The sequence below is a fragment of the Betta splendens genome, chromosome 9 (genome assembly GCF_900634795.4).
Source record: "Betta splendens chromosome 9, fBetSpl5.4, whole genome shotgun sequence".
Taxonomy (NCBI): Eukaryota; Metazoa; Chordata; class Actinopteri; order Anabantiformes; family Osphronemidae; genus Betta; species Betta splendens.
Window position 1 is genome coordinate 26,406,978 of NC_040889.2, and position 20,440 is coordinate 26,427,417.

The window sequence follows — 20,440 nt, forward strand, 5'->3', positions numbered from 1 at the left end:
GTAAGTTAAATATAGATGACGCTGATGTGTAACTGAATCATTTTTTAAAATCAGTGTACAATGTAGTTTTGTATCGTAAGAATCTACTGACAGCCGGATTCCCAGGACCACAGCAATGCTGGCAGTGAAGAATGGGAGGGGAGAAAAAGCACGTGTATGGGCGTTTCTTTGGGTAATCCTTGATCCAATCACAGAGCAGGAAATCTGAATAAATCTGAATGTTATAAAGATGCGCGAATGATCAATTCTGATTGGTCGAGCAAAAGCAATATCATCCAATCGTTTAAATGACAGGCGCTCAGCTGGCCGTGAAGTCCCGCCTTCAATATGTTAACCACCAAACCCCGGAAACGTCGCTTAAAGGAACAGTGGGGAAATTTCAGGCAAAGGTTGAAACAACGAAAACAGCTGCGAGTACAGAAAAAAAGCCATCCACGGGGAGGAAGGGACGTAGTGAGCCAACAAGCAAGCTATGTGGCAAGGCAGAGTGGGAGGACAAGGCTGAAACCGTTCGCTTGTTTTACGCTTCAAACGCCCTGCTAACTACGGTGGCTAACGGCTTTTAGCTTCGGTTTTTGTCCGACAGCGTTAGCGTCCAGGAATCCGACAAGGCAGCAGCCAACGCGGCAGAGAGATAACAAAAAGGCCAAACTCCCAGACGACAGGGACGCCTCGGTTCAGCCTGCCGGGCTGTGCGGTACCTCTGGAGCGCACCTCTTTTTCGCTGGGTGAGTAGACTTCTGGATCTTTAAATCCACCAAGCTAGCTGCCTCGCAATCGTCCCGCATTGTGGCAACTTTAATCATAGACGTTTGTGAAAATTGCACAAAGGCGCAGATCATTTCGTCATTTGTGGGTGGTGTCAGTCAAATGTTTGCTTTATTGCCATGTAGTCCTGCTTTTCTCAATTAACCTTTTCATCGGAGTAAAGAATGACAAGAATCCAGCTTAGGCCAGCTGATGACCTGACAGTGTCTTGCAGGGTGTAGGGGGCGTTCCCTTGCTTTGTCTTTCCTCCTCTCTTTTTCTTTATGTGTGTAGCTGCAGTCTGCAGTGGTTATGGACCAAGTGCCAGGAAACCCACTGCATCAGTCATCCTCATGGGTTCATGCGTGTCATTTAAATGCATGTGGGGGTGTCACACTTTGTGTTAACTTCATATGTCCTTTTGATATTGTGCCTGCTGTATGTGGGCTTTGCTGCAAGGAGGGATCTACCAGCCCTGGTTTATGTCTGTGAGCTTATTCCTGTAGATCAGCGGGTGGAATGATGATGATGAGGATGATGATGAGGATCACTGTTAAGCTTGCATGACAGAGGATAGCGCTGAGTGCAGTAGGCGTATTGTTCCTTTTGGAATGCACTTGGGAGTTGCATCATGCAGTGCAGAGAGCTCTGGTCTTAAACTCTTGATGTCCAGCTGGGATTCACTGCCCTTCTTTGTCCTGGCAACAACAGGCAGGCTGTGATGGCATTGACATACACCTTAGATACAAATGCAGTCACACTCACTTTACCTATGCAGCACACGTGCACATGGGACCGCTTTAGCACATGCACCCAAATAGAAGATTTCTGCACACACACACACACATGTATTCACACATTGTTAGAGGAAAAATACCTGCAAGTCTACATTTTCTGTCTCTTGCTTGCTCTTATGTTGCTGGAACACCCCTCCACCCACCCACACCCTACCTCTCTGTCTGGGAGAAACCAGTGGGCTTGCTTTGTCCTCAGCTGAGTGTGACGTCATGGCAGCTTTGCTTTTTTTTTTTTTTTTTTTTTTTTTTTTTGCTGTAACTGACCCTGAAGGCGAGGTGCATGTTGTTCAGCAGTCCTGTGTTCAGGCTTGTCCTAAGCACAGCCATCGTTTCACTTGGCTGCTTCACGTCTTCAGCGCTAATATATGCCAGAAACGCATGGAAGGGAGGAAATGAACAGAGTCTGTTCAGGTGAGACACATAAACCGAGAAATCCTATCACATCAGGCAGAAGGTTCAGTGTGGGACATTTTTAGCACTAAAAACAACAGCAGGAATCCCAACTTGACTTGTCAGTTTCCACATTTGATGTAGCTGATGTAACTAAATATATATAATATTCATGATTACTGCCATGAGTTAAGTAATAATGTTGTCATGAAGCTGTGTAAACGAGCCTCTGTGATGCTGAAAGTTGAGCCTCAAGTTAGTGAGTGTGACTTTTTTACTGGGTTAATAATGAAATAGCCTCTGTTAAACATTACAAGTGTTTCTTCTTACATTGTGTTCTGTTCAGCGCTACATTAAAGGTTCCAAGTTAAAGTAATCCATTCATCCTGTGTTCTCCTGTGCTTTCAACCACTATGCTGTACTGGATTGTAGCTGCCATATCTCTTAAGGCAATCTGCCAGAGTAGTTATGGTTTACAGTTGCAATTCTTCCATTTAGTGCCTGTACCTGGCAGCGCTGTGTGTGGAAAGTGGGGGTGGCTGTGAAAAGCTCTGAGCTGATGAAGGGTTGTTGTCAGTGTGTCGCCGCAGGATTTGATGTCAGAGATTACAGATGATTATGTAGGTTAGGTCCAGTACTCAGCACTGCTCTGGGCCTATATTGATCTGTGTGTGTGTGTGTGTGTGTGTGTGTGTGTGTGTGTGTGTGTGTGTGTGTGTGTGTGTGTGTGTGTGAGACACAGAGTAACTGTGTTTTTGCTCACGTATGTTCATTATGAGGGTTCATGGCTGCTTCTAAAGAAAGACAAGCGTGAGGATGTCACCTTGAATATATAATTTAACACGTAGCCTTAAGGCATCGCCAAGAATCACCGCTGGTTGGTACATTGACAGGAACAATGTGTCTGTGACCTTAAAATGCAGAAATAGTCACTTCTCTGAAAACCAGTGTCCTTTTCTATAATGCAGTGTGCTAGTCTCCAGAGTGATGGGTAAAAATCAAAGTGCTCTATTCACAGAGTGAATAAAATATCCATTTGTTTTCCCACATGGTGTATGTTTAGAGGGAGCCCATCAAACAAACCTCTCCACAGTGAACAGACATGAGGCATTTTAGGCCGAAGATATTTTATGAACCTTAAATAGCTCTCATGCAGCTTTACATGGTGCCACTTAAACCCTTATTCTGTTGCCATTCACACTCACAATGTGCAATACTGTATACATGTGCCCCCCACTACCTAAACTTAGCTTCAGGCTCGACACAGTATCAGTCAGTGCACTTACAAACCTGCGGGCACCCATGCGTTTATAACAGCGTTCCCTCAAAATAATCAATGAAATGATTGGCTGTAAAACATCTTGTACATTTGTGTGAATGTGTTGCTTGAAATTCAGTCTCAGTGGTTTTAAAACAGATTTCACAGATGCACCACCATGTTTCATCAGGCCTCTCCCCTGTGTTGCCACAGTTTAGGATTTCATATACACATACACACAAATGATCGTAATGAGCACAATGTGTTTGAATACCTGCAGAACGACGGGGCTGAAAAGTGGCTATAAATGACCTACAATGGTTTTATATGCATATTTATTATGTATTTGACTCATCTGTTTAAGGAGAAATCTCATGGCATAATGTCCCATATTATGTTTACTTGCACAGATTCTTCATTAATCAGAATCACAGCTTGTGAGAGCTGGCTTTAAATGCGCCGTCTTTGTTTCTTTGTTGGCTTTGGTGGCCGTGCTAAACCCAGAGGAGGATGAGGATGGTAGGTACCACCTGCTGAATAAATCAACATGGTCTGACATTACAGCCTGAGAGGCTCAGCGCTGTGATATCCATCCTGCTCACTGCGGGTTTGAGGGCTCTGTCTCTGTGTAGAGAGGCTTGTTTCGTTATTAGCTGAAACAGTAATTCCACCTCCATCTACTCTCATTACTTAACCTAAGAATGACTCTGCTTTGTTCTGCAGTGAACGGGCTTAGTGGTTTTGAAGGCACGTGTTTCTGGGCAGGATGTAGGGAAGCACAGAGCTCATGAAGCCGGGACCTCTTCACGCGCTGCTCTTCACCTTCTCGTCCTTGTGTTGTTGTCCATCCATTACGCTGTAACGCTGCCATTTGTCTGGTTCTCCTGTCGCAGCATCAGAGCCTCCATCCCTCTGCGCTGCTTTTACTCCCATCTCTCCATCTTGTGGAGGCAGAGTGTGTTTGACAAGAATGCATCATTTGTTCACGGAACAAAAGGGTGCTTCCACGTGGAAAACTGTTGAATGAATCAGTATTTACGTCTGACAGAAACTTCATTGGGTGAATTCAAATCAATGAAGACTTTCAGGTTATCAGTGCTGTACCTTGACCGTTCTCCTAAATATGAAATGTTTGGCTGTTTTCTACTCTCTTGTTGTTGTGATCGCACAGTTTAGCTGGTGACCAAGCATCAGTCTGCCTGTGCAGTGAGCGCTGCTTAGGTCATAGTGAGCTCCATAGCAAAGCTAGTGTTTTCTCTTTTCCACTCCCTGCCCAGATGGCAAATGTGCTACATTCACCCAGCCGGTACCTATTTGAGTTGTGCAACACCATCATGCAGTGCGAGTTCATCATGCATGAAAGGGAATAAAAGGAATTGATTATAAGTGAAGGAATATAAGCAGAAAAACCCCAAAGGCCAGAGGAAGGGGGGGGGGAGGAAACGCACAGACACGGGTGAGGAGACGGCAGGACAGGCGGCGGAGTTCAGGGTGAAGACGTGAAGGCTGTGAGGGAGGAGAGGTGGGAGCGAGCTGTGTTTCCTGTCCTCCATGAATAGGCAACATATTCCACCAGAACATTCCATCCAATGAACCGGGCCGGCCTGTCACCAGGGCTCAGGCTGCCTCACTCCTCCACATCCTTTCTTCCTGTCTAACTTTATCGCTGTGTTTTCATCCCTCAGCAACTGTGTTGTCTACAAACCTGTATCACAGAGAGTGGTAGATTTAAGTATTAGCATGAGATCACCCATTGGCAATCAGCTTGATGATGATTGATACTATACATAAATAGGTTTACATAAATAGGTTTTAAAGGTAGATTAGATCAACTTACTTAACCTTTTCTGCAGAATCTGATTCTCAGTGCTGCAGCATTTGGTTTAGTAATGGAAAAGTGTAAAAGGTTATTTAAAAAATGTTTCATTTGGACTGTGTGCTGTATAGATGTGCAGTGTCTAATTCCTCTTTTGCCCAATTTAAACCTGACCTCAAACCTAAAATAGGGCTCTGACTGTATTAGTCAGATATGTCTGCTCGGTTTGTTTAAGTGGGAAAAGTACACACACACACACACACACACACACACACACACAGTATGCATGGACTTGCTCTTCTCCAGGGAGTAAAACTAAAAGCTTCTACTTCAATAGTCTCTTTTCAGCTTTTTATTTATCAGTGTACAGCTGGTCAAACAGAGAGTGAGAAAGTGAGAGAGAGCATTTCACCAGATTGTTACAGTAGTGCTCCAATGTAAATAGAAAGAGACCAGTGCGTGTGTGTGGGGGGGAAACGGCCTGCAGGAACCAGCTCTGTGAGTTGGCAGCTCGTTTGTGGGCTCGGCCCGTAGCAGGTAAGGATCCGACCCACAGGACCTGATCCTCCACAGCAGCTGAGATGTGGGACACGCAGTGATAAAGGCGGCGTTTAGCTCACATCCACGCTCGCAGGCTGTTAAACCGAGGAGGAGGCAGTTGAAGGGAGGAGAGAGGCCCTGAGTTGTTGCTTACTGCTGCCGTGTGTTTCATGGGTGGCAGTCGCTGTAGCAGCGTTACAGCAGAACTCCAGCCGTTGCATCAGAACATTCTGATGGCGATGAAGCAGCAGGAGGACGCGTGGCGACTTGAGTCTCTGTCGTGTCGGAGCGCAGCTGATGTCGATCGCTTTGTGCGTTTGGAAGCGGTACATCCTCCCTCAACACTTACACACACTTTCCTCTCCCACCCTTCCTCCACCTCCCCTGCTTTTGTTCTCTCACTGCTCAGAGGGTCACTTGGCCTGTTTCTAATATTTAACACTGGCCGAATAAACCTCTGCTGATCTGGTTTTCTCTTTGAGGTTTTCGGGGCTGCTAAACTCAAATCAAATCCTCTTCAGGTTTAAGGCTGATTGTTTCGAGCTGGTGGGTAAATCCCACTTCAATAAACACAGCTGGTGTCACAGTGAGAGGCTTAGAAAAACAAGTGGTGAGTTTTACACGTGCCGCGCATGAAAACCCTGCGCCGTCGTCGGTCGCAGACGTCACAGCCGTGATGTCAGGTCAGAGTTGCGTAATTGTGTTGCTCTCATGGAATTGCAGTGTTTTTCGACGCTGCGGCCCTTCGGCTGGACTCATGGGGGAGCGTCTTGCTGGTGAATGTGGAGGTCAACAGAGTCTCTTAAAGGGACAGAGGTGCGAGTGTGTGCTCGTACGCTACAACACAAGCTACTCAACTGGTCCCCATTATTATGAACTCAGCCTGGTTTCATCCACTTCGTCTCCCTCCGTCTGTCTGTCACTGTCTATGAGGGGGGAGTCAGCCCTCCCCCCTTGCTGCTCTCCCCCGTCCCCATGTCTCTATATTTGGAGGCATGCAGCTGAGGACGTGTCGTCTTTTTCCAGCCTCCTCTTTGCACTTTTACTGTTGACACACACGCAAGAAAACAATTGTGCACCCTGCATGAACCTGATCAGGTCCAGCTTTTTAAGTGATAGCAAGTATTTTTCACTGCTTATATATATATATATAAGCAGTGAAAAAAAAATAAATAAATATAAATATATATATATATATATATATATATATATATATATATATATATATATATATATATATATATATATATATTATATATATATTATATATATATATATAACGGGGATTCGAACACACCGGTTCGAATCCCCGTTAGGGCGAATAGGCATCCAGTGTGGGTCCTTGGGCAAGACCCTTCAAGCTACCGCCTACCTCATATCATATCATATCATGAGAGACAATGAACCACATGAGATACCGGCTCAGACGTCGCCCGGTCTAACAAGGTCTGCGTCAGGTGTTGGGGAACCAGAGCACCTTGGCGAGAAGTGGGCTACTGGAACAAGAAAGAAATGGCTGAGATGCGAGAACAAGGCTCTGTTGGAATGCTACTACTCAAGTAACCCTAGTCAGAGGGGTTACATGCAAAGAATGTGCGGTGAATGGGAACGGAGAAACCCACATTCAAGGCTGACGGCGAAGCAACTAGTAGCTCAGTGTTCCAACATCCACAAACGGCAACTGCTATCACAAGTTGAGATTGACGAGATACAACACAAATGCTACGGCAAGGGGGAGCCAGGACGCCAGGTCAGAGGGGAGGTTTCACCATCTCCCCAACCGGAAATTGGGTACGAAGCCCCAATGAGCACAGATACGCTGAGCGAGGCAGCGACTGACCTGAAAGATAAGATCATGGCGAGATTGAACAGGCAACCCCGAACCCCACTACAACGGCTAAGTGAAGTACCATCAGAAAGTCTCATGGAAGATGTGAATGCAGCATTGAGAGCGATCCCTACCACAACAATCACAGAAACCAATGAGCTGATATACGCTTCAGCATCAGTGATCCTAGAGATGCTTGGCTATAAGAGCAACCATGGGAGCCATGAGAAACAATACCCACCATGGAAACGAAGGTTGGAGGCAAAAATCAAGGCAGCTCGGAGGGAAGTGAGCCAAATGACAGAGGCCCAGAGAGGTGCAATGAAAAGACCAATGCCTAAGAGGTACAGCCAGATGACCATACCTGAAGCACTCGAAACTGCCAAGCAAAGGCTACAAGCCTTGGCCAGCCGCCTAAAGAGATACACCAGAGACAAACGAAGCCAGACGAATAAAACCGGCTGTTCGCAACACAACCTGCGAAAGTGTACTCTCAATGGCAGGGTAATAACAACAGAGCAGACCCACCAAGGCTGGAAACTGAACAGTACTGGAAGGGTATATGGGAAAGGGAGGCATCACACAACAGTGATGCACAGTGGCTGGTGGATCTGAGGGAAGACCACAGCAACCTCCCTGAACAGAATCCAGTGACTATCACAGTGGCAGACATCCAACATAGAGTCTCAGGTATGAAAAACTGGACAGCACCTGGCCCTGACATGATCCACGCCTACTGGCTAAAGAAGCTCACTGCAATCCATGAGCGTCTGGCAGCACAAATGAACCAGCTGCTAAGGGATGGGACTCACCCTGAATGGCTAACCGAAGGGCGAACGATCCTGATAATGAAGGATCCCTCAAAGGGCACAGTCCCATCCAACTACCGGCCAATAACCTGTCTCTCCACAACATGGAAGCTCATGTCAGGCATCATCGCAGCTAAGATAAGTGGGCACATGAGTCAATACATGAGCGAAGCACAGAAGGGCATTGGTAAGGATACCAGAGGAGCCAAACACCAACTCCTGGTAGACAGAACAGTCGCCCAAGACTGCAGAATGCGACACACCAACCTGTGCACAGCCTGGATCGACTACAAGAAAGCCTATGACTCAATGCCACACACATGGATCACTGAATGCTTGGAGCTGTACAACATCAACAGAACTCTAAGGGCCTTCATCGCAAACTCGATGAGGTTGTGGAGAACCACCCTTGAAGCCAATGGGAAGCCACTTGCCCAAGTATCCATCAAATGTGGCATATACCAAGGAGATGCACTGTCCCCACTGCTGTTCTGCATAGGTCTGAACCCCCTCAGCCAAATAATAAACAAGACTGGCTATGGATACCGACTCCGGAACGGGGCCACCATAAGTCACCTCCTCTACATGGATGACATCAAGCTGTACGCCAAGAGTGAGCGAGACATCGACTCGCTGATCCACACCACCAGGATCTACAGCTCAGACATCGGGATGTCATTCGGACTAGAGAAATGTGGGAGGATGGTGACAAAGAGAGGCAAGGTAATCCACACAGAAGGGGTCTCACTCCCAGAAGGAACAATAGCAGACATTCAGGACAATTACAAGTACCTTGGAATACCACAGGCAAACGCCAACCTTGAACAGGCAACAAGGAATGCGGCAACAGCCAAATACCTCCAACGAGTAAGGCAAGTCCTAAGAAGCCAGCTCAATGGCAAGAACAAATCCCGGGCAATAAACAGCTACGCTCTGCCAGTGATCAGATACCCTGCGGGAATAATAAGGTGGCCAAAGGAAGAGATACAGACCACAGATGTTAAGACTCCTCACCATGCATGGAGGGTTCCACCCCAAATCCAGCACCCTGAGACTGTACGCTAGCCGCAAGGAAGGAGGCCGAGGACTAGTGAGCGTGAGAGCCACTATCCAGGATGAAACATCCAAGATCCATAAGTACATCAAGGATAAGGCCCCGACAGATGACGTGCTGAGTGAATGTCTCAGGCAGTGGAGAACAGAGGATTAGATGCTGGAAGAGGGACCATCATGGGAGGACAAGCCCTTGCACGGGATGTACCACCGGAACATAACTGAAGTGGCTGATCTCAACAAATCCTACCAATGGCTTGAAAGGGCTGGGCTGAAGGACAGCACAGAGGCACTCATCCTGGCTGCACAGGAGCAGGCCCTGAGCACCAGAGCCATAGAGGCCCAGATATACCACACCAGACAAGACCCAAGGTGTAGACTGTGAAAAGAGGCCCCAGAGACGGTCCAGCACATAACTGCAGGGTGTAAGATGCTGGCAGGGAAAGCATACATGGAACGCCATAACCAAGTGGCTGGCATAGTATACAGGAACATCTGCGCGGAGTATGGACTGGAAACCCCAAGGTCAAAGTGGGAAACACCTCCCAAGGTGGTAGAGAACGAGCGAGCCAAGATCCTGTGGGACTTCCAGATCCAGACTGACAGAATGGTAATGGCGAACCAACCAGACATTGTGGTGGTGGATAAAGAGCAGAGGAAAGCCGTAGTGGTGGATGTGGCAATACCAAGCGATGGCAACATCAGGAAAAAGGAACATGAGAAACTAGAGAAATACCAAGGGCTCAGAGAAGAACTGGAGAAGGCTTGGAAGGTGAAGGTCACAGTGGTGCCTGCGGTGATCGGAGCACTAGGGGCTGTGACCCCCAAACTGGAGGAGTGGCTACGACAGATCCCTGGAAAAACATCCTCAGTCCAGAAAAGTGCAGTCCTAGGAACAGCAAGGATACTGCGCAGAACCCTCAAGCTCCCTGGCCTCTGGTAGAGGACCCGAGCTTGGAAAGTGGATGAGACCACCCGCGGAGGGTGAGAATAGAGTGTGTATATATATATATGAAGAGAAGTCTGTTCATACTGTAGATGGGAAGACGAGCTGGAGGTGAACGACTGCCCCATGAAGGCAGCAGGTTCAGCCATGACACGTCAGGAGCCCTGGTTTCCTTAAATAAATAGAAACCCTAAGCATAAATGTGCATTGGTGTCTCAACACAGTCACGTAAAGTGGCTAAATTTGGTTTCTTGAGTGTGTGTGTGTGTGTGTGTGTGTGTGTGTGTGTGTGTGTGTGTACTTCAACCCCTTCAAAACAACTGTGGCTCGGTCATCGTTCTGTTTCTTATTAGCTCACAGATGTCCACACACACACACACACACACACACACACACACACAGACACACACACACACACACACACACACACACACACCGCTAGCTAGCAGCTGAGGCTGGTCCTGATACTCAGCTGATACACTTCGCTCTCTATCTGAACTCCAGCAGCTGATGAGCCTTCTGCTTTTTCCGCTTGTGCAGGCTACAGGTGTTGTGTACATGTCGCGCTGCACACGCACTCTTTTGTGTGTGTGTCTGGGGGAGATTAGGGGAGAGCGAAGGGAGGGGGAGGGTGCACCGCAGAGATGCATTCCCTCTGGAGCATTAAGTGCTTTTATTAAGTGTTGTTGTTAACGCACAGACACGCAACCACACATGTGGCTTCTCTGTGGGAAAAGGTCACAGCAGGTCACCTGAAACGCAGCCACGGACGCTTTTACAGCTCACACTCGGGGGAAAGGAAACTACGGGGAAAGTGGAGCTCTTTAGTCTCTAGTTTTGCAGAACAGGCTGAGCAGGTGGGCGGGGCTTCCACTCCATGCTCCCCTCCAGCCAATCAGCAACTTGGCAAGTGCAGCTGACCCCCCCCTTTCCCGAGCCAATCAGAGGGCAGCCCCCCCTCGCCTGTACGGCTTCACTGCTGAGTGAGCATAGCATGCGTGGCTCTATCAGCTGAGAGGAAACCGACAGAACGAAAACACACGCCGAGAGCGAGGGAGGACGGGACAGAGACATGTTTGAAAGGAGGGGCCTGAGTTAGACGGAGGAAGAGAGAAGAGGGTGAAGGAGAGCCGGGTAAGGACGAGGCTAGAGAACGGAGGAGTGTCTGCATTCAGGAGAGGAGAACGAGGGCCGGGGGGGTGCATGCAGGGGCTGAGCACCACCGTGTGTGTGTGTGTGTGTGTGTGTGTGTGTGTGTGTGTGTGTGTGTGTGTGTGTGTGTGTGTGTGTGTGTGTGTGTGTGTGTGTGTGTGTGTGTGTGTGTGTGTGTGTGTGTGTGTGTGTGTGTGTGTGTGTGTGTGTGGACAGGGAGCTGGTGCAGCTATGGGGCATCCCAACAACCTGACGTGTCTGTCTCTTTCAACACATCCCGTTCAGGAGGAAGGAAGCAGAGAGGCGTCGAGACGGCAGCCCGACGCTGATAGAAGCACAGGAGGAGCAGAGGCGTCCGTGCAGCCAGCAGAGCAAATAGAGGAAGCAGGGTGAACTGCATCAGGGTGAGCGTCACAAACCATCAGCTGTCACGTCGGGCTCACTTTACGTTCCTCCTGTCGTATTGTCAGCTGGGCTCTGGGGGTTCAGCGTCTCCTAAAATGGCTACGAGGGGGGGTCAGGGGCCTGAAAGGGGCCCTGCGTCAAACCGCACTCTCAGCAGCCCTGACTCTGAGCCAGATGAGTGCAGGCGGCCGTGGCTCCTGTACGAGCGCCGTGTCGCGTCTCGCCCTCACTTCCTGTCTGCCGTTTGTCCAGCGGCGCTCTCATTCCGCCCCCTGCACACCGTGACATCACACTCCCAGCTACAACAGGTGACTGTTTGCTGTGGGCAGAGCACAGGCCCAGGGAGCAGCTCGGGCGGAGCTCTGCCAACAGCTGATGAGACAATCAGGCTGCTAACCTTGAGCTGATGCTGTCGCACATCTGTTGGCTGAGCGATAGTGGCTGAGGACACTGAGCAGCACTGGGCATGAGATTTACCAAAGGGACGCCACTGACAGGTCCTGAATCAGTTCAGAAGACGTAGAACACGGAGCAATAAACTCATGCCGACATCAGCAGCTTTCTGCTTCAGTTTAGTGACAGATGATTAATCCAGCAAATGCATTTTTAATTATTCAGTTGCTGGTAGTTACAGTAGCTGTTTGCTGCTGAGAGCGGAGCCTCATGTAAAACCTACACCTGCTACGTGTCCATATAATGTGGACGCTGTCCTCCACATCCAGACATTTTACTGATCTCTGGTGTCTAGGTTAGTGTCACTGGCAAACCTCAAATCACAAGTTTCTGTTTACTTCTGTGTGTTTCATCCCACTCTTGTGCAACATTTCAGAGTTTACAGACAGTCACATGGTCTGAGGCGAAGCGCGCTGACCGGTGCTGCATATGTTGGTACAAACGAGCACATACATCAGCTGCCTCCCACTGAATGATGAGCGTCTCAGGCTCGTTGGAGAGAGTCTTTGTTGCCTTTGCAGACACCACCTCTGGGCTTCCTGATGCGCTCCAAGTCATCTGACCCCAGACGGGTGACCTTTGACCTCATGACCACGTCCCCTCTGGCTCCGTTCACGCGTTCGTGCTGAAACTCAGCGCTGCTTAGTGTGTGTGACTTGAACACACAGCAGCAAACCTTCTGTTTTGTTGGTTTTGTTTGGCATATTTTCAATCAGAAAAATCTAGTGGATGGCGTGAGCTGTGATCAGACGACGGCTGCGTTTCATGTCCTCATTCACGTGCGTGAGCTGCAGCGAGCGTCCACGGGCCGTGCTCAATTCACACAGATCAGGTTTTACAGGTAGAATAAACGCCAACATTATGAAAGCGCTGACGGGGCGGTGAGCGTCTGAGGGTTTCTGACCTGTTAATGCAGCAGCCTGAAGCGCCTCTGGCCTTGTTGGGAGCCTCACTACCTGTTCTCTGGCTCAGGCCTGAGCCTTTAGCTGCTGCTGCTGCGACAGGCAAAGGCTGTGGTTGAACTTTGCCGAGTCCTCTCCCACTGCTCCCCACCCCCCAGTGCGTCTGTGCTCCCACGACCCACCTGAAGGGAGGGCTCCGCCCGCTGTGCCGATTCATTTCGTGTACAGGTCCCTTCTCATTTGAATTGGTAATGGCATTAACCAGATATCCCTGCTTGACGAGGCAAAGTGTGGTTTGGCTCCTCCCCACCCTCGAAATGATGGCAAAACATTCCCCTGCTCTGGATTTCCAGCTTTAGCTTGGAGCAGCAGTGGATGTGTGGCTTCAGTCTGTTAACATAGCGTCACTGGCTTGTTGCCTCTTGTTCATATCAGTTTAATGTGCAACGAGCGCTGACGTTTATGGTACCACAGTAACTTGCATGTAATCTGTAACGCCTTCTATGCATTCGATTGGGTGAATAATTATCAGCTCTTTGCTTTGCTCCTGACATCATGGCGGTGTGATCCTCTGCGTTCCGTGGCGCTTGTGTCACTGTTACTGCTCTGCTCCACATCAGGCTGCAGGGGACTTTGCCCTCTGCCGGTTTAATGTCTCTTTGTCTTGTTCCTGACTCATCGTTGACAGATGATCCCTTCCTTCTTCTTGACTGAAGGCTGGAGAATGAGGACCTCTGTAACACACTCTACGTCTATATGACATATAATCGACCTTAATCGCTGCCTGCTGTATTTTGCTCAAACATCCCTGCAGCTGATCCACGGGTTCCGTTCTGGGGCACGACTAAAGCAGCTCTGCTTGTCTGCATTTCTTTCTTATCACTTCTATCTTTAGGACGGTGTCATTTTTGAGTCCTGCACATCATGCGTCATCCACTGATTCAACACGATGACTCAAAAGGAAATGGGTGCTGTAATGCAGGTCCAAATACTGTAGGAAGCTTCCCTTTTTCTGCTGGATTGCTAATAAGTGGCAGCAGCTTGTCGTCAGAGTCACTTTTTTGGCTTTTAACTTGCATTTCAGGCTTTGCACTGTGTGAACGGCACTGTTCATTTTGCACCGAGGCCGTCGGCGCAGTGTGTTGAATCCCCGCTCCCTCATGAAGGACAACACTGCTTTTCCAGTTATTCTCTGGGAGCAGCATCCCATCTTCCCCTGCCCCTCCAGCATCGTCCAACCCCCCACCCCGTCCCTCTCTCTTTTTCTCTTTGTGGCCAAGCACAAAGGAGTTGTTATCCTTGGGCTGCTGGTTGCCATGGCGACAGCCCACCGTGACTCCAGCCCCACACCCCGCTTCTTCACATTGCCAAGTTCTGGTCCAAGTGGGTCAGGAAGTGGCCCGCTCCTCCTCGTGGCCCAGCACCATCTAGTGCCAAAGTCAGTGCTTGGAAACACGTTTAATTCAAGTGAGAGGCGTTAAACTGTGACTTCAAAGGAAAAAACAATAACCCAATAATATTTCTGGGATTTGATTTTTAGGTTGTGGGTTTTTACAGTCACTTCCTGGTCATGTTTGCACAACATGTGTGTCTTTGTCTGCAGTGTACGTGTGTCCAAATATCCACTGGTGTGTGGGAGTGTGTGATGTTCTGTGGTCGGGGTCATTTCTGACACCACATACATTCTCTCTGTTCTGATGGCAGCCGACTGCCCACTGAGTGCATTTGTTTCTGTCACATCAGGAACTCTGGGAGGAATGATCTTGTCATGATGCCACAACTGTGCCACACCCTGCGCATAGGAAACCAAAGAGGACGTGTCTGGCGAGCGGCCAATCGCAGAGGGAGCCCAGCGAGAGTTAAATCCCACTGCTGTTCACAGACGTTTCCCTTCATGAGCCTTTGGTGTTATTGACACTCCAGTAAGTTTTTCAGCCTAGAGGAGGATGAGTTAATCTAAGTCACTCATACAGGCCCCTGTTTGTTAAAAAGCTGGATAATTAGATAAGATGTATTGACCAGGTGCCTGCCTGCCGTTAATTGTTCAACACGCATCACAAAGGCTTCGTTTCTCCACAGGTCGTAGCTCCGGCTTCCCCCGGAGTCCTTGCTGAGTACCTGTCTTGGGATGTTGTCATTGTTTTGTGGCAGCTGTCATGAAGAGAGACATCTTCCTTTAGGAGGCCATTTCAAACAGAACCTCCAGATGTTGTGCCAGATGCAGCTTGTCAGCGCACTCAGATTTAGACAAGGACGGGCACAGAGGTGACATGTTAATCTTTTTAATTGTTTTCAGTGTCCTTCACTTAGACAGAACACATATATCTCTAGATAATATGTGCAGTGCCCCAATAATACAATCTAAGTGCTGTATTCCCACACAGAGGACATGTTGGGATCACCAGTAAATGTCATAACCAAGCATGTATCTAAAGCAATTGATATCTTTTATTAATGACGCTCAAATGACGCTTTAATATTTGCTCCTTGCTGCGTTTATCTGCTTATCACGTTTATCTGTGGCCGCCAGCTCTGCTCAGTATAGACAGGAAACCTACAAACCCTGAGATGGCGTCTCATTTCATCAGTCCGGTTTTCATAACGCTGTCATTTTGTTCCTCTCACTCAGGTGCTGTGCTGCCCAGCTTCCTGCTTCACACCGTCTGACATCACAGCAGGGACTCTAGGACTCCCTGAACCCGTGGGACATCGGGCTCTGCGTCTGACGACCCACTCGACCCTGTTGCACAGAAATTAGTCAGGACTCTTATCCTTTAACATAGAAACCATGCGGCACATTCACGTGGAGTTAGCCCACAAAAAGAGCCCGTTAGAGCTTCCAGCTCAGGAAGGGGACCTGCCTCCATCCACCAAACAGGACCTGGACCCTGGGGTCAGGCCGGGACCCAGACACTTTGGCCAGGAGGAGCTGCGGCTCCAGAAGGTCTATCAACTTTCTATTTTCTCCCAGCTGGGGGGATTTTCTACCTGCACAGAGTCTCAAACTGATGCCCAGCAGAGGTCTGTCCGGTTGGGTGTGAAAAGGGGACTAGAGGAGCCGCAGTTGACTCACAAGCGCCCTCACCTGGAGAAGGACTCCTCAGACAGGGAGGTGTTGGAGGGAGGAATGCTCTGTGGGCCGGCCCCGGCTCAGGGTGTCGCGATGGGCCCCGGGAGTTCTGGTTCTTTATACTCGTGCACACAAATGGAGCACAGAGACTCTGAGAGCGGAGTGTTGCCTAGGTCGCCCCCCCTCTCCCCAACTCACAACCCCTCCCGACGTCCCGCTCAGCACAATCATGACAGGCCTGTTCCTGATGTGTTCGCTCCACTGTCGCCTAAATCACCTCAAAGGTGTGACCCACACGGGCACTTCTGTGACCCGGGCCATTCCCACGGAAGCTCAGTCAGAGTCGAGCCGTCTCACGGCAACCGCACACCCACCGGCTCACTAGGTAGTCCTGGAATGGACGGCTGTAGTAATGGGTCATGCGGAGGACAGCCCAGCACCCCGCTCTATGACATGCCCATGTACGAGACTCCCAACCCAGCCAGCCCCACCAGCCCGCCTGGGCCCTTCTCCCCCCCACACCACACGGAGCTGCAGGAGCCCGGGGAGGCCACCGAATGGGACGCCGGACTCGAGTCCTCCCCACCTGAGCGCAGTGCCACCCAGGCCGCCTCCTCCAAGGGCCTGGCGTCCTGGGAGAAAACGCCCAGCGCCAACGGCCACCGCCTAGCCTCCGGGGGCCACTGGCCGGCCAAGAAGCGGCTCCTGCCCCCCAGCGACACGGGGGAGTCGTGCTCCGAAGACGAGGGGCCGTCCACGTCCAAGAGAAGCAGGCACTCGGCGCTGACACAAGGACTGGGTCCGGCCTCGTGTCGCAGCACTGATGCTAAAGCTGCCCCTTACTGGAACCACCTGCTACCCTCTGCATGGGATCAGCCCAAGGTCAGCACACAAGCACACACTAAGCTTCTCTCCTAGAAATTACCCAGAACAGCTGGTGTTTGATGGCGATGATAAGACACGAGTCCTGGAAAAGCAAACTGAGTGAGTGAATGAGGTGATGGTTGGCTCATCATCATGCTAGAACAGGCTGAGTAGCTCCAGAATGAAGCCCATAGAGGCAGCGGGGATTGTTCCCCACGAGTGTGTTAATGGAGACAATAGGCTTCACTGGTTGTGTCCCATCCAGTACTGCTGGTCATTGTCACCAGAGGTGTTCAGTGAATCTGTCAGAGGAGCACAGGAAGGTGGGATGAAGCGAAGGTCGCTGTAAGACAGACTTAAGGAGACAGAATGGTACCTTAACATGTCCGATGCGGTTCCAGTCAGGTCCGATGATGAGACGAGCTGCCAAAGAACTAACGGGCAGCTCGGGGTCGGGTTCACTAGGGACTTTATCATCAGTGGCAGCCGGGAAATAGGGAACGTTTGCGCTTGTTCTGTAAGTAAGATGCCTGAAATTCACAATTTCAATTCCAGATCTCTCTCAGGGCCTTTAGTCTCCGCTTCTTCTGAGTTCAGAGGTTTTTAAAATTGCAGGTGAATTTTTACAGTTTCTTTTTTCTCTTCTAATATCGTATTCAGACTTCTACCGACTGTACGAGATCATCGAGGCGTCTTAAAAGTGGGCTGCGACTAAAAAGGTGAGTGAAGCCTTTAGGTGTGTTCACCAATATTATGAGAAAGATCAGTTCATTAAAAAAGAGAATATGTATTTAATGGATGAAATGGGTTTGAAGTCAGGTTTACTGTAGCTCAGTAGCCACAGGGAAGGACGCTGAGTATTAGTCTAAACGGAAATGTTGCGTGTGGATTTAAACACTCTGACACATCCAGAGGTGAGACAATATAAAGTAATCTGGTATTTTCCTGCTTGTCTGTGCTCGTCCTCAGCCGGCAGCTGCGCAGCGGCAGACACCCGGACTCCAGCCGCTCCTCGCGGTCCGGCTGGTCCTCGTCTTCAATCAGCAGATCGCTCCTCGGCAACTTTGAGGTCCACATTTTTCATTTCTGCCACAGACAGTTTTGACAGTATTGGGTTTCTGATGGTCTCTGGTGATAGTCAGGTGTTTGACGTGGTAACCTATGGGGTCCCCCGCTGATCATGGCTGCTTTGTGTTTGCAGGAATCCATCCTGAAGGGCCGATTCTCGCCGTCTGGCCAGATCGAGGGCTTCACGGCGGAGCTGGGCGCCAGCGGCTCCTACTGCCCGCAGCACGTCACGCTGCCGGTGCAGGTCACCTACTACGACATCTCCGAGCACAGCGCGCCCTCTCCCTTCCTGGTCAGTCTGTGCGCATGCACTCGCGTTCACGTTCATGCTTCGCCGAGCGAAACCATAGCGTCGACAGAAAACCGAGACTGGTTATTCCACATTACTGGTGCTTTGTTTGCTCTCATGATGCTAATAAACTCACGGAATGTAAAACAAAAGCAAATCTAGCGATTTCCTAAAACCTTAGACTTAAGTGGATGCAGGACGAACAAGTGGTTGCATCTTCACATCCAGATGTTTAAACAAAGAGTGAGAACCTCCACAGACACGTGTTCCAGGCTCATGATGTGAAGCCTCTTCCCACACCTGTCCACATCAACGCATGCCCTTTATGACATATAGAATCAGAAAACTCCAGGCAGACAGACTATGATCAGCCCATTTACAGGTTGTGAGAGCGTTAGCGCTGCTAATGAGTTCCATTGGACCATTTGGACGCCAGCTGTTTCCACTTTCTTTGCTTCATGGCTCACGCTGACTTTGAATTGTTGTGTTTAGATGCGGTGAACGTCAGGCTCCTTGTGATTTAGCTCTTTGAACTGTTATTGCGTTAAGCACAGTCGCTGTGCTCCTTGCATCTACAGGCTGATGAATTTCTGCGGTGGAACGAACCCAGAGTCAAATTTAATGTTGTCCCTGGTGCTGTCATTGTGCTGCTCCCATTTAATGGCAGCTTATTGAACACAGATGCTAAAGTTTTAGTGCTCTGTTATTAGAATGTGCCAAAGAATGAGGCTTATTTCATCGTTAACACATTGGAGGATGCTGATGTCTGTGTGTCTGTCCTCACAGGGGGTCATAACCCTCGAGCCTCTAGGAAAGAAAGGATACAGCATACCCAAAGCAGGGACCATTCAAGTGGTGAGTAGCTCTGCTCCTATTCCTCCCACAAGAACTTTAGTTTGAAGTTTCAACAGCAAACAACAAATGCTTATGATTTAAAAAGCCTTAAAGTTAAATTTCAAATCTCTCGTCTGAATCGCTGACTTGGGCCTGATTTATGTCCTCAGACCTTATTTAATCCCAACAAAACTGTGGTGAAAATGTTCCTGGTGACCTACAACCTGGGTGACATGCCCGTCAATCACATGACCTTCCTGCGCCAACGCATCTTCCTGGTGCCTGTGGAGGAGGGGGTGGAGGAGAACGGCGAGGCCACCCCAGGGGGCGGAGTGCTGGACAGGAAGAGGATTCTCTGCTACCTGATCCACCTCAGGTCTGGCTGCGGAGACGATACAACATCCACGAAAACCCCTCATTTAACGCTGTGTTTCAACGAAACGTTTCTGTCCTGCCCCTCTCAGATTCCAGAGCTCCAAATCTGGGAAGATCTACTTGCACAACGATATCCGGCTGCTATTCTCCCGCAAATCCATAGAAGTGGACACGGGGATCCCTTACGAGCTGAAATCTTTCACCGAGGTGCCAAGAAACCCTAAATACTCCCCGCGGGTGTGACCCCAACTTGACCCTTGACCCCTCCCAACGCAGCCCCTCCCTGCTTCCTGAGGAGGAGGGAGGGAAGCAAAGAGACTGCTGGAATGATGGACATAATACTTGATAAGACCCGATGAGACACGCCACATGCTTAGACTCACACACACCTCATGCAGTGGTCGTCACTGGAAAAGTCCCCGGTTTATGCGTTAACTCTCAAAAACCAAACATAGCATTCCTTGTATCCTTCATTCACTGAAGATGTAGAACAAACGTTTCTGTGGTAGCAGTCAAAAGCAGGACTTCATCCGACGCCTTCATTTGTACAGAGACAGATGCTGACACACACACACACACACACACACTCTTCTGGTGGTGACTCTGAGTTCAGTGTTAACATGCATGCCTTGTGACTCCAACACCTGGATTTTTCTCTAGTGCCGTATCACACTGTCCTTCACTCTGCCTGCAGCTGCAGCCGCCTGCTTGGACCCAGCACGTCCACAGCTCTGGGCTGCCTCACACACACACACACACACACACACACACACACACACACACACACACACACACACACACACACACACACACACACACACACACACACACACACAAAAGCACA

At 49.4% G+C, this 20,440-nt stretch overlaps 1 protein-coding gene across 4 annotated transcripts; it reads left to right on the plus strand.

Annotated features, from left to right (window-relative positions):
- Positions 1-330: 330 nt before the first annotated feature.
- Positions 331-20,394, plus strand: LOC114863263 (atos homolog protein B). 4 transcript variants are annotated; one of them, XM_029164195.3, is made up of 11 exons: positions 331-728; positions 11,622-11,740; positions 14,840-15,018; positions 15,176-15,361; positions 15,726-17,048; positions 17,691-17,749; positions 18,000-18,099; positions 18,232-18,390; positions 19,174-19,242; positions 19,392-19,597; positions 19,686-20,394. In XM_029164195.3, exons 5-11 carry the CDS (start codon positions 15,885-15,887, stop codon positions 19,837-19,839), a joined length of 1,911 nt encoding a protein of 636 aa, XP_029020028.1. In that variant the 5' UTR covers positions 331-728; positions 11,622-11,740; positions 14,840-15,018; positions 15,176-15,361; positions 15,726-15,884; the 3' UTR covers positions 19,840-20,394. The 4 variants fall into 4 exon arrangements, with proteins under 4 accessions (XP_029020028.1, XP_029020032.1, XP_029020031.1 ...); XM_029164198.3 differs by lacking the exon at positions 331-728 and adding an exon at positions 10,844-11,318; XM_029164199.3 differs by lacking the exon at positions 11,622-11,740.
- Positions 20,395-20,440: the final 46 nt, after the last annotated feature.